The 12,867-nt window shown below is 39.1% G+C and overlaps 1 protein-coding gene across 2 annotated transcripts in view; it reads right to left on the reverse strand.

Annotated features, from left to right (window-relative positions):
* Ripk2 (receptor interacting serine/threonine kinase 2) overlaps window positions 1-12,667 on the reverse strand; it is a 40,488-nt gene extending 27,821 nt beyond the window's left edge. The window contains exons 1-3 of one of the 2 annotated variants that reach the window (XM_028780924.1): window positions 12,351-12,667; window positions 7,461-7,614; window positions 4,971-5,126 (exon numbers count right to left, since the gene is read on the reverse strand). In XM_028780924.1, coding sequence (XP_028636757.1) covers window positions 4,971-5,126; window positions 7,461-7,614; window positions 12,351-12,523 — 483 coding nt within the window. In that variant the 5' untranslated portion in view covers window positions 12,524-12,667. Of the gene's footprint in view, window positions 1-4,970; window positions 5,127-6,756; window positions 6,834-7,460; window positions 7,615-12,350 lie in introns of those variants that run through there. The other variant, XM_028780929.1, reaches the window with a different exon arrangement.
* Window positions 12,668-12,867: the final 200 nt, after the last annotated feature.

Consider the following 12,867-nt stretch of genomic DNA (forward strand, 5'->3'; position numbering starts at 1 on the left):
TTATTAATTTATATATATATATATATATATATATATATATATATATATATATATGTATATATATGTGTGTGTGTGTGTGTGTGTGTGTGTGTGTGTGTGTGTATGGCCATAGGAGGCCAGTGGACAGCTCAGAAGTTCTCTCTTTCCATCACATGGGTTCTGGGGATGAACCTTCAGTCATCAGGCTTGGCAGAAAACACTTGTGTAGCTGAGACAGTTTGTCAGCCCAGGTTTTTATGGTATTATTCTTGTTCTAAAAGTGGTGTCATTAAATCTTAAAATAAGTAGAATCCTGCAATAGTAAAAGTCACTATTATATGCTTTATGTTATTAAGAGTCACTTTGGATGGCTACATATCACGTATGTGTGTGTCCTCAAGAATGCACAGCTAAACAGTAGGCATTCTTTATTTTCAGTGTGTCTTTTACAGCTTTACTTCGGTTGTAATTTTGTATACATGATATATAACATAGCAAATGTAACTTTCTTAATGTTTAGAAGGTTCTTCACTTTTTAAGAAAAAAAAAAAAAAAAAGGTAAAATGTAAGCCCAGAAATACTATTTAGTGACCAAGGAGCATGAAAAAAATTTGAAGACATTTAAATTACTTAGACTTACAAATACATACTGAAGAAGTTAACAAAGTAGGGTGGGCTCCATCTAGGATAATAGTATTTTGAATATTTAATTGTTGTGTTTTGTATAGAAAAAATAATTCCTATCTGTGTTTAGATTAATGAGATACAAACCTCTCATATGTTCACTATAAGTTTAAGAGAAATAAACCAGATAAAGGGGAAACATGCTACCAAACATGGAAAGCCCCGGCTAGTTCTAAAGGCAATGAAACTTCAGTTATGAACACTGGGTTCTGGAGTCAAGTTTATTCCATTTTACAGTCTAATTCTACCACTGCCTCTTGTGTAACCCTGAGGAAAACTGTTTAATTTTTCTGTGCCCTACCTTACTCATCTGTAACTGGGGGTAATGTACTCTGTGTGTTATGATAATTCAAACTGGTCTTTCTAAGAAATGATTCAGAAGAGCATCTGTCATATGACAAGCTATCCATAGGAGCTAGTTACTATTATTAATGTGTGCTTGTCTAAAGATTATTTATAAACAAAGAAAAAATTTAGAAAATAATGTCAGTCTGAGTTTTTAAAAAGGAAAAAACAATGTTGATTCTGCAAGTCTCCATCCTATTAAGAGACAACTCTTTAACCAAGATAAAAAAACAAAAACAAAGCAAAAAACAAAACAAACCCCCAAACCTTCTGAAGTATTTGCAAAAGGGTATTTTAAGTTGTCAAAAGGGAAACTTTTAAAAGTAATTAGAAAATGCAGAAATAAGCAAGAATTCATGAAAATAAAATTACCAAGACCAGTACTAAGTTTTACACTTTGTATAACAAAATTGACCCACAAATAATAAGACAAATTTCTTTGATAGCCTTGCTGCCATATCACCAACTTAAAAGTTTGTATCTATAGGACATTTTGTTTACTTTTACAGTAACATACTTGACTATTAACTGAGCAGATGTATTTATTATAAAGAGAAGACTTGGAATTCATTTGCTCACTTCTTTCTGTACAGCATGTGCTAGGCATGTGGAAGTTATCAATCCAGGCTAAATTGTTTTCTTCATGAAATTTACAGTCTGACTGGCCAGTCTGGGCTGCATGCAACCTTTTCACAAGAAAAGGTGGTTTTTGTTTGTTAGTTTGTTTTGTTTTTAACTAATTAGCCAGTTGCCATCAGACATTCTCACCTTTCAAACAGAACTACTTAAGTTAATCATGCTAATTAAGAAAGACATGTCAGTTTGTGAGAAATATGGGGAAATATAGGCCTAGGATATATCGAGGAACTAGGTGGTTATGATAGAAGGACTGACTGGTCAAGATGGAGTAATTCTCAGAGACACTTGGGAAAAGCAGTCACAAGGATTCCCTTAGGAGTCCTTCTAATGGTAGATGCAAGAATGTATGTCCTCAAGAAGCAAATGGTGATTTTCTAAAAGTATGGATTAACAGAAGGATTAATGTATCCCGAGACTACATTGTGCTGCTCTGTACTTCATGGTGGCTGAAGTCTTACCCCACACAACAGGATCAGATCTGATACTGTACAAAAGGAATTCTAAAGAGTACAAGATACGGAGAGGTAGCGAAACCATAATATATGACAAGAATAACAACACAGACATAAAAAGTAATTCTCTTGGGACCTCTGCTTGTCAGTCCAATTTGAGCATCATAACAGCCCATGGCAACTGGTAAATTACTAAACCCCCTTTTTTCATTTTTCCTGTGGTAGGGTCTCAGCAGTCAGATTGGTCTCAAAACCACTCTGTAACCTAGGCTTTGGATACCTCATAGGTGCTGGAATTACAGACAACACTCATCTACCGTGCCTGGCTAAGAAACTTTTATTAAGTATTTATGGGTACAGAAATCACTCTTTGACTCCATTCCACATTCATCAGGTTATGTCAGATGTATTTTGCTCAGCTCTAGGGATCAAAATTTGAGATTAGAGCTAAAACATACATTCAAGTAACATAAGGGATTATAGAGCATACCACAAGGAACTGACTAAAGAAGGTAAAGCTATTTGGCAGGAAAAAGGGAAATTTCCTAGTGAACGTAAGAAGCAGAGAGACTTCAGTTATACAAATATTAGAATGGCTTTTGTATTGGAGAAGACTTGAATTTATTACATTTACCAATAAAACCCGAGGTAGAACCAGTGGACGAAGGCACAGGGAAGAAAATTTTGTCACTTAAGAAAATATCAGTTACTCACAAGGATGCTAGTCCTCTGCTATGGACTAACTACTCTGGGAACAGGGACTCTCACCAGGACTCAGAGTTCCAGCAGTTGACCATAAGGTGCTGTAGAAAGAATGAGATACCCCCAACTAGTCCTTCAATCCCTCTCAGGAAGGCTGGGCTACAAGCTTGACCTTTGTTCTCTTCCTAAACTACCATTCTGTGTCAAGAAAAAGGTAAGTTTTTTTAAATTTCATTTTTCTCATGGTTCTCTTGTTAAAATTTTCTATTGGCACAGTAATGGAGAAATAGGTGTTTCTTTGAACATTTTTAATATTTAAAATCATCTTCTGACTCTGTATGCTACAGAAATAGGCATATAAGAACAAAGTGAATTGCATTTAGTATTAACGGCTCAAGTTATTCCTTATTTACGTTTCCCCATTCTATTCAGGGTTATAGTAAACCTTGCCCCTTACGTAAAAACAATTCAAAACAAACATGAGATTTCAGTATAAAAGCATAATAGTAAGAAACCTTAGAAAGTAACATAGAGGAAAATGGTAGTATCTAGAGTTTAAAGAACTGAGCTTACAAGGGACAGCAAAAGCATGGTGCATAAGGGGAGAGAGCGATAAACTGGATAAATGTTCAGTTTTTTTTTTTTTCTTGGCGACAGGCTTTGTTAAAAGGATAAAAATCGGCCTAGGAAATGGCTCTGTGGTAAAGTACTGCTGGGCAAACATGTCTAGTATCTCAGAACTCACATAAAAAACCCAGGTGTGGCAGGGCACGCCTGCAATCCAAGCAGTGGGGAACTGGAGACCGGAGGATCCCTTGTCACTAGCCAGGCAGAATGGCCAGTAATTATACATACACACACACAGACACGTATACATTCTCCATGATTCACTACATACACAAACACACAGATAACAATATAAGCTGTGGAGAAGAATTTGAAAGAAATATTTGAAAATTATTATCTGATGAGTGAAGGACTCATATTTAAAATACATACAGGGTTCTTAAAACTGATTGGTTAAAATGAAAAACCCAGTTAGGAAATGGGCTCATGAAGAAGCTTTTCATGGAAAGGGCTAGATGGGTGACACAGAAGCATTTCAAAATCTCCAATCCATGTCTAATTTCTGGCCTGGAAGGTGTACTCTAATTATGCAGGGAAACTGGATAGAAAGTACATGCAACTGCGTTGTATTATAACATGCTATGACTCTACACTAATTCTAAAGCAGAAAAAAAAATAAGGTAAAAACATTTTTGACAATTTTTAAGAAACACAATGAATTGCTATTTTGTACCAAATTCTGTCTCTCAAGTTTAAGAATAACTGAGCCTTAATTCCAGTACTTGGAAGGCAGAGGTTGGGGATTCCCATGAGTTCCATGACAGCTAGGGATACATAGTGAGACCCTGTTTCATCTAAACCGCCATTCAGAGCTGGGGAGCAAGATGGGGATGGCTGGCGGCTGAGAGGCCTTAAAAGTCTGTGAGATCACTGAGACAGCTAGTTTAAAGGGGCAACATAGGCTATTTAAACCTTGGAGTAGGGTGAGTGGGGCTATGGGATGAGTGTACATTATTGGCTAGGGCTAAGGCACTGGGGATGCCTCATTTGCATTAGGAGGAATTCCAGGTGCTGCTAGACATGGCCTTACAAGGGAAGAGGAAGTTTAACCTGGCTACATGACCTCCTCTGGTAGGGCAAAGGTGATCACAGAGAGTTTGAGGACATATAGCCTACCCCCAACCCCATCCCATTCCACGGCTCCCCTGCCTCACCACAAACACAAACAAACAAGGAAGAATAACTGAATCACTTCAAGAAAGGTGCTGAAGTATAGAGAACTGAGGACCACCTGAGTGAATACATCTTTCTGACAAAGAACCGTGAACATGTTAAGGACTCCTAACACTTCAGACTCATAGGAATGCAACATCCCCTCCTCCTCGTCCCACTGCAAACTGGCAGTTTGTGCAAACACTAAGAACTAGAGCTTCCTCCTCCCTGATCTCTACAGCCTGAGACAGCTTCATTCCTTCATCTACCCAGCTCCAAGCCACAGAGAGGACATGGTACTGAAGACAGAAACTAAGATACTGCTAAAAAGTGTTTTCAGAATTATTAAGAAAAAGATCCAGAGAAACGTTTTTCTCCCAAAATAGTTACCTTCACATGAAATTCATTATCCAACAAGATATTCTGAGTCTTTAAGTCATGATGAAGCAGAGGGGGGTTCATATTGTGCAGGTAATTTACACCAAGAGCAATTTCATGCAGGATGCGGAATCTCAATGGCCATGCAATATCAGGATACTCAGTTTTCTTTGTATGGGTGAAAGAAATAAAATGAAAAGTACTACCTTAGTTTAACAGTTAAAAATTAAGAAATCCACAAGGAAGCAGATTATAAACTAAGATGAAACATACACTCAATTTTATAACATAGTATCAATTGTTATTGTTTAATATTTTAAGTTTTAGAGTTGTTTATGATAACTGTAGCAGTGGTATTTCTCTTTTTATATTGTCCATGCAATTGTATGGGATTGCTGTCTTGTTCTTTAGCAGAAACAGCTCTGTTATGTGGATGTATATACAGCCAGACACATGTATTTACACTCCCATCCACTGCCCAGTTCTATGGCTTCATCAGATCACTTATACCCATAAGCACATTCACACAGAGAAAAAAATATCTAATTGCTTTTTACATGCCAAACCATTCATTTAAAATTGTAACTTTTTATATTAATTTAAAACTATAATTGTCACTATAATCTCTACTTTAATTAAAAATTGACAGTATATTACATTTATTTGAAGTGTCATTATGTCATATCTGAAAAAGCTGTGATTTGTTACTAGAGCTTGTGTGTGTACTTGTGACAGGATACGAATGTCAGAGTGTGAGTGTGGAGATCAGAGGACAATGTCCCGAAGTGAGTACTTTCCCTCTACCTTTCCACAGGCTCTGGGCTCAGCCTCAGGCCAAGGCTGTCTTGTTAGGTGGCAAGTGCCTGTACCTTCTGAGTCACCCCAATGATCTGGATCTCATAGTTTTCATTACACAATTTATTGACTTTATCTCTTGAAACATTAACTTTTGAGAATTTTCCTTTTGTGAAATCAAAGATCACTTTTGTTTCTAAACCTATATCCACTTGAGTTTCTTTAAAATAATTGTTTTCTGAATAAATTAAGTTCACGCAGTTTCCCAGGAGAGTGTGTACACTCAAAAGAATCACACATTTTGGAAAAGGTGGTAGTGGCAATCAGGCACCATACCTGCGGGGTTCATTTCTTAAAATACTAAGTAAAAGTCACTTTTTTGGAAGTGCTAAAACTGCCTTCTAATTCTGAAAACAAATTCTGCTTAAATTTCAGTGACCTATTGGTAGGAAATGTTTGAAAATATTTTAGGCTGTTTTTATAGTATGTTTCCATTTTCAATCAATGTTCTTTTATGATGTTAAGGATGAGTGCTTGAAGATAAATTCCACTGTGAGTAGTGTATAATTTAGCATAATAGACTAAGGAATCAAAAGGAATATGAAATCACAACAAAGAGCATTACCTCCTTGGGTACACATAAGCTCACAACCTTAGAGTAAGTGAATCTTTCGTTGGTCTGTACAGAGGCAACTTTTTCAAAACACTATGAAGTTTAAAGGAATAGCTGGGCCTCTGCATGTCAGTGTCATATGGAGGCTTTTCCTCATGCAGTCAATGGTACAGTGGCAATCTATGCTTTATGGTCACATCTAACAGTTAGCAATAATCCTAGAGAAGGCTACAGAATTTCCAATGAGCTCCAAATCTGGGTGTCAGAGTATTTACAGGGATATGGAAAGAAAACATGAGAATTTCTGCTTCAATTCATTTCTCAAACAACAACAAAAAACCCTGATTTATGGAATCTTTGTAAGTTGATTGCTGGGGCAGGTACACAAACCTTACAGACTGACACCAGTTACTTTAGTCCGTCTTTGTTTCAGATGGTCACAAGTCATGAATAGAATGCGATGTATTCTGAAACAAAGAGGAAGTCACTCCATGAGTGGCTGACAGTGGTGCCCACCTTCCCTTGCCTGTGTAGAAAGCACTGTGATACAGTACAATGCGTGAGTGCCATAGGTATTCACAGGTATTATGCAATTCTAATGAGCTCAAATCCTCATAAAAAGCAGCATATGACCTAAAAAGACTTCTGAAAGAAAATGCAGACTGGAAAAAAAAATCAGTGCGTAAGATCAAGCAAAAATAAAAATAGAATTCATGTGTTTTGAGAATGAGGACTCCCAAGTGTGTTTTTTGATAGGATTCACAAATAAAAGTCAGAGTAACTCATACCCTAGGAAATAAGTCAGTAATGGCTCAAACTGCAATAGACAGAAAATGTCATGTATCATGTCATTGAAGATAATTTGCTTGGTCCATTAACTGTTAATGCTTAATTTGGATCCTAAATCATCATTAATATAAAATATAGCTTAGCAGTGGATTATATAGTATGAATTTCTTCTACTTCCCATGCCTACCTGGTATGATTCAGTTATACATTGCAAAATAATGTGACTGAATGAAGAACAAAAATATTATATATAGTTTGAGTAGACTAAATAATGATTAAAATCACTGAAAACAAGCAGTACTTACTCTGTGCAGAAGCTCATTTAATGATCCATTTGGCATGTATTCGGTAACTATGCCCAAAAATTCAGGCTCATTGCAAATTCCCAAAATTGGAAGAATATAACTAAATCTTGCTTTATGTAATATTTCGGCTTCTCGTAAGATATCATTTCTTTCACTAAGGGGAAAAAAGATAATTATTTCAGATAATGAAAAACATATAAAGCCCATGCCTACAGATTAATTAAGCTTGTTTTTTTTTCCCACTAATTAGCTATGTAGCTTCATGTGAGTTTTTAACTTCTGTGTCCCTTAGTTTGACCATATTTAAAATAAAAGATCCTATCCACTCTATGTATTCTACTGGCCTGTTTAGAGATCAATCAAAATAACTTCTATAAACCACTGGTGGGAAGAAGGCTACACATGGTTGTGACTGTACTTTCCACTAATGGTAGAAATGCAGCACATGGGTTGTTACTGTGCTTTTCCTAGGAAAGAGAAGGAATAGTGTAAGAGGAAGCTCTAAAAATCCACCTATGCTAGAATGATTGATGCTTGAACTAATTCAATTATCAAGATAATTTCATACTAAAAGGGACATATTTGATTAGAAGAATATTACATTTTATTGTTATATAACATGACAAATTTCCAAACATGAATTCTAAAACAGTCTAACACTGCAGATGCAGTTGCTTAGATCAACGGTTCTTAACCTTCCTAGTGCTGTGACCCTTAATACAGGTCTTTATATTGTGGTGACTCCAACCATTTGTGTTGCTACTTCATAACTGTAATTTTGCTACTGTAATGAATCATAATGTAAATATCTGTGTTTTCTGACTGTTCTTAGATCACCCCTATGAAAAGATTGCTTGATCCCCAAAGGGGTCATGACCCAGAGATAGAGAACCACTGGCTTAGATAATGATCTGCATCATGATAAGCTACATCAAAGTCAGTAATGTGTAGAAATTACACACCAAACTTGTGAAAAGAACAGCAAACATGTAACACTCATAGCCCAATCTCTGGAATACCACATGTTCATGAATAAGGCAGATTATCAAATAGAGCTATGGATAACATATAAAGACAGAACAGCATCTTTGCCTTTAAAAGTCCAAAATTCAGGTAAGAAAAATAAATAAATAAATAATACATGGAATAATGTGATAATTACCATATATTTTACATATATACACTTACACACACACATACGCACACACACACACACACGAAATAACTATGGGGCTTTCAGAGGAGTGAGAATTTTGAGTATGGTAAAGTCACCATCATCTTCAAACTGGTAAACTTTCAGAGGAACCTAAAGTATGGGTAGAATTTCAACATCAGAGAGAAGGCACAGAAAGTAAACAGGGTCTCCACAAAAGGTAAGACCTTGCTTCTCTTTTGCACATGCGTGTATCCATCCCCAGGGCTTACAGCAATGCTTCCTATCTAGCAACACAGTACATATCCAACAGACATGTGTCAAATGAATTCAGGAAGTGAAAGTACGACTGACTGTTTAATGAGAGCTAAGATAGGAAAGAGCGTATGTAAGAGGAGGGTGGCATACATGACATGCTGGGATCCTAAGATGACCTAAACCACTCTGTCTGACAGTTCAGTGCAATGGAAGGTTATGAACAAGAGAAAAGAAATCAGTAAAAGGAGGTTTAAAGATAATTGTCTTGGTAGCAGGAGATGGGATTAAAAGAAAGAGGAACAATTCTGAAGATTGTAAGAATAGTTCAGATACGAAGCAAGGGAGCCTGAACCGATAAAGTAGTAATGGAAAGACAGACAAAAACACTGGTGAAAAGAATGGTAGATGCCAGGACAGCCTGGCTACAAGGGACTTAAAGGAACAAGAGCAATGGGGGAGAGCTGATGTTGATGCCATCATCATTTCCCCAGATACATGGGTGTTGGCAGCGCTGACATAAATAGAAATGCTTCCAGGAGAAGCCTATTGGGTAAGTGATGATTAGTTGGCTCTTAAGAAACCCGAGCTCTGGATAAATGGCTGTTGAAATAAGAATGCCAACAGACATTCCTGACCAGACTACTTAAAGCACACAGAGAGACAGACACATGGACACACACCTAACCATAGAAGTTATTAGGTCTTTGAGTAGGCAAAATATTTTATGCTTTTAAATTCTAGAGGTGTAAGACAACATAAAGCAAAGTTTTTCTATTCTCTGGCCCTCACCTCGACTGAAAGGAAACCAGTTGTATCAGTCTGTGAAGCCTATTTAATTAAACTTCAATTTCTCAAGTTCTGTATTTGCCCCAAGAGATACGGGTCAACAAGATATGGGTCTGTGTAGTATTTTACAGAATGAATGCATTCCTGGACACTTGAGATGAGAGGGCACAGTATGGAAGTTCCAGTGACACACACATATAAGACAGACTTTCCTACTACTGTCCAAAGTATGGAATAAGGGGTTAGGGGGCAGCACAGTTGGTAAAGTGACTGTTATACAAGCAGGAGAATCTGAGTTTAATTCCTAAGACTACACATAAAAAAGCCAACAATAAACACTCCAAACCATTAAAGACAGACAGACCACACACACACACACACACACACACACACACACGCATATACATTTACTTAGTGGTCCTGAGGAACAACACCTGAAGTTGACCTCTGGCCTACACATCATGCACCAGTACATGCATCACCTATGTGGATATGCTAATACAAACACATGCATGCTCATACATACATGAAAACTCTGATTCATTTTTCCTCCCTGTCAGCCATTTTCTGTGTACTCTAACCCTTGAACCAACTCTCTAAAGCTGGTTTCATCGACTCTGCTTTACATATAGGGGCATCTACAGTCAGAAAAGTGAATGATCCTTTGGTGATCACAATACAGAGTGACAGGGTTTAAGTCAGGTTTAAATTAGTACTCTAAAGTCTGTGTTTTTCTATTCTATTGTTTGAGTAGAAAAGCATATCAGATAGTTTGTGAGGTTAGATTTCAACAAGATTGAGGGGAGAAAAGAAAGCAAAAAATTTTTGAAAACTTAAAATGTAAACTACAGCTTCAATAATTGTATCACTAAAATGACTCAATTCAAAATGTCAATAGGAAACAGCTATCCATCTCCAGAGTACTTGAACAACCAATAGGAGTCATCAGTCCATTAAGGCTGGAAGACTGCTATGGAAGGCCCACTCACTAATCCTTAAAATAATATGTAACCTCACGTAAACTTATTTTCTTTTCGGGTAATCTTAAAGAACAATGGGTACATTATCCACACCAGAGCACCACAAATATTCGTACAGTGTTTATTATTCACATTTTATAGGTGAGGAAGTAAGACACCCTCAGTCAGTTGCATAAGCTTAGGCCTGTGCTCATGGTAAGATCTTAGACAGCAAAATAAAAGACCTCAATGCAGTAAGGTGAGGGGGTTTTGTTGGTCTTATAAAGGCAATGCCCTATCCAAGTCAACAAAAGTATATTATGAGGTGGTTGGTGAATACGGGAAAGCAACACTGTCTTCTCCATCTTTATCCCTTGGTCTACAAATGGCACAAACAAAGCTTAGGTAAATTAAAGCCTTGGAAAGCAGAATCCAAAGTAACAAATTGATTCGCTTTAGTATACTTAGTGGTCTATTAGTGCTACATTTCCATAGACTATTTGTTTGCTTGGTTCCTAACCAACTTCCCTTTAAAACTGACTAATTGCACACACACAGACACACACACACACACACAGCACTGGCTCCACAGACCACTACAATGAGATCTAGTCCATAGCAGGAAAAAAAAAAAAAAGAGCTACAGGCAGATGAAAGTCCAACATTCTATCAGGGCTGAAGTAAGAGAGTTAGTTTTCTGATGCTGGATCTGCCCTGATACCCAGCACTAACAGCCTCTGACCAATAGGGCCACTATGATACCTGTATTTTCACACTAGATCCAGCAGAAGAGAACATTGTAACTACCAATGTCAGCGAGTGCACTAAGGACTGAATGAAGGTCTGGTTCAATTTCTTATAGAAGAGAAACACACAAGTGCTCTGACTAGACCCACTGACTAACACATACAGTCACAGATCCATGGTATTTAGTTGTAATGTTTTCCTGGAAACAGAAACCAATGCTTTTTTTTTTCTTTCTTCTGAATATGTGGGAGCTGGACCCAAATAACGCCAGGACATGGGATGGTCAATTTTTTTTAATCTTCACAAATTTTGACTATTTAATAGCCTTTGATTCATTTTACTGTTACAAAAACAGTGCACACTTCCTTTGGGGACTTCCAAAGCAAGAGCTCGAATAACAACTGGCAATGTAGAATTTGATATCTGAACTTCATGAGTGCACGTAATAAACCACAAAGAAAACAAAACCAACCAAATCAAACCAAACCAAGCCATAATATGCAGGCTCAGGAGCAGGGGTGAAACACATAAAACCCTAGAAAAACATTTTGACGTTTAATCAGTACAAAAACACCGGTATATTATTATTATTTAGTGCGAAATGTTCAAAATCCGGTGTGTATTTTGCACTCACGGCGAACTTCGTTTTGAAGAGTAGTTTCCAGAGTTTCAAGTTCTTGTGGCTATCAGCTAGCTAAAATAGAGCAAAGCCCACAAGCACTGTACCAACACATGTCGGGCTCAATAAACAGGCTTTTAGAGGTGGCACTGATTGCAGGTTTGGGAGAGAGAAAGAGAGACAGAGATAACACCTAGGATGGGAAAAGAGGCAGGGCGGTGAAGAGGAGAGTTGCAAAGTCTGACGCATGTCTAGGACAGTTTCTCCCTTGGACCAGGTTAGCCCAAGAGCTTAAAGACTCGCCTCGGCGGAGCCGGCGCATCTCGGTCAGTGCGGCCGGGCTGTGGGGGCCCGCGCCGGCGACCTACCTGTCGAGCAGCGGCGTGTGGATGTGCAGGTGCTTCACTGCCACTCGCACGCGCCAGTCCGCATGTCGCGCCGACGAGACGGTGCCTGAGGCGCCGCGGCTGAGGTAGTGCAGGTCGGCGAGCTTGTGGTAGGGGATGGGGGGCAGCGCGCTGCAGATGGCGTCCCCGTTCATGGCTCTGGCTGCGCGGCGGCTGCGCCTGACCCTGGCCGCGGCCCGTGCTCCGGCGCGCTAGGTCCCGGGCCGGCCCATTCCCGCGCGGCCGCTGCAGTTCCGGCCCGGCCGGCTGTGCCTGGGAGCCCGTCGGGTCTGTGGCCGCGCCGAGGTGGACCTTCCTCCGCCCTCCTCCTGGGCTCCGCGGGCTCCTCCTACCTTCACCAACTCCTCGGCCTTCGCCTCCTACCCCGGCTTCTCCCTCCGCCGGCTCCGCCCCCGCCGGCTCCGACAACCCGGCTCCGCCCCGCCCTCCGCCCGCCCCGCCCTCCGCCCGCCCCGCCCTCCGCCCGCCCCGCCCTCCG

The sequence above is a fragment of the Grammomys surdaster genome, unplaced genomic scaffold (assembly GCF_004785775.1).
Source record: "Grammomys surdaster isolate TR1022 unplaced genomic scaffold, NIH_TR_1.0 97, whole genome shotgun sequence".
NCBI classification, from domain to species: Eukaryota; Metazoa; Chordata; class Mammalia; order Rodentia; family Muridae; genus Grammomys; species Grammomys surdaster.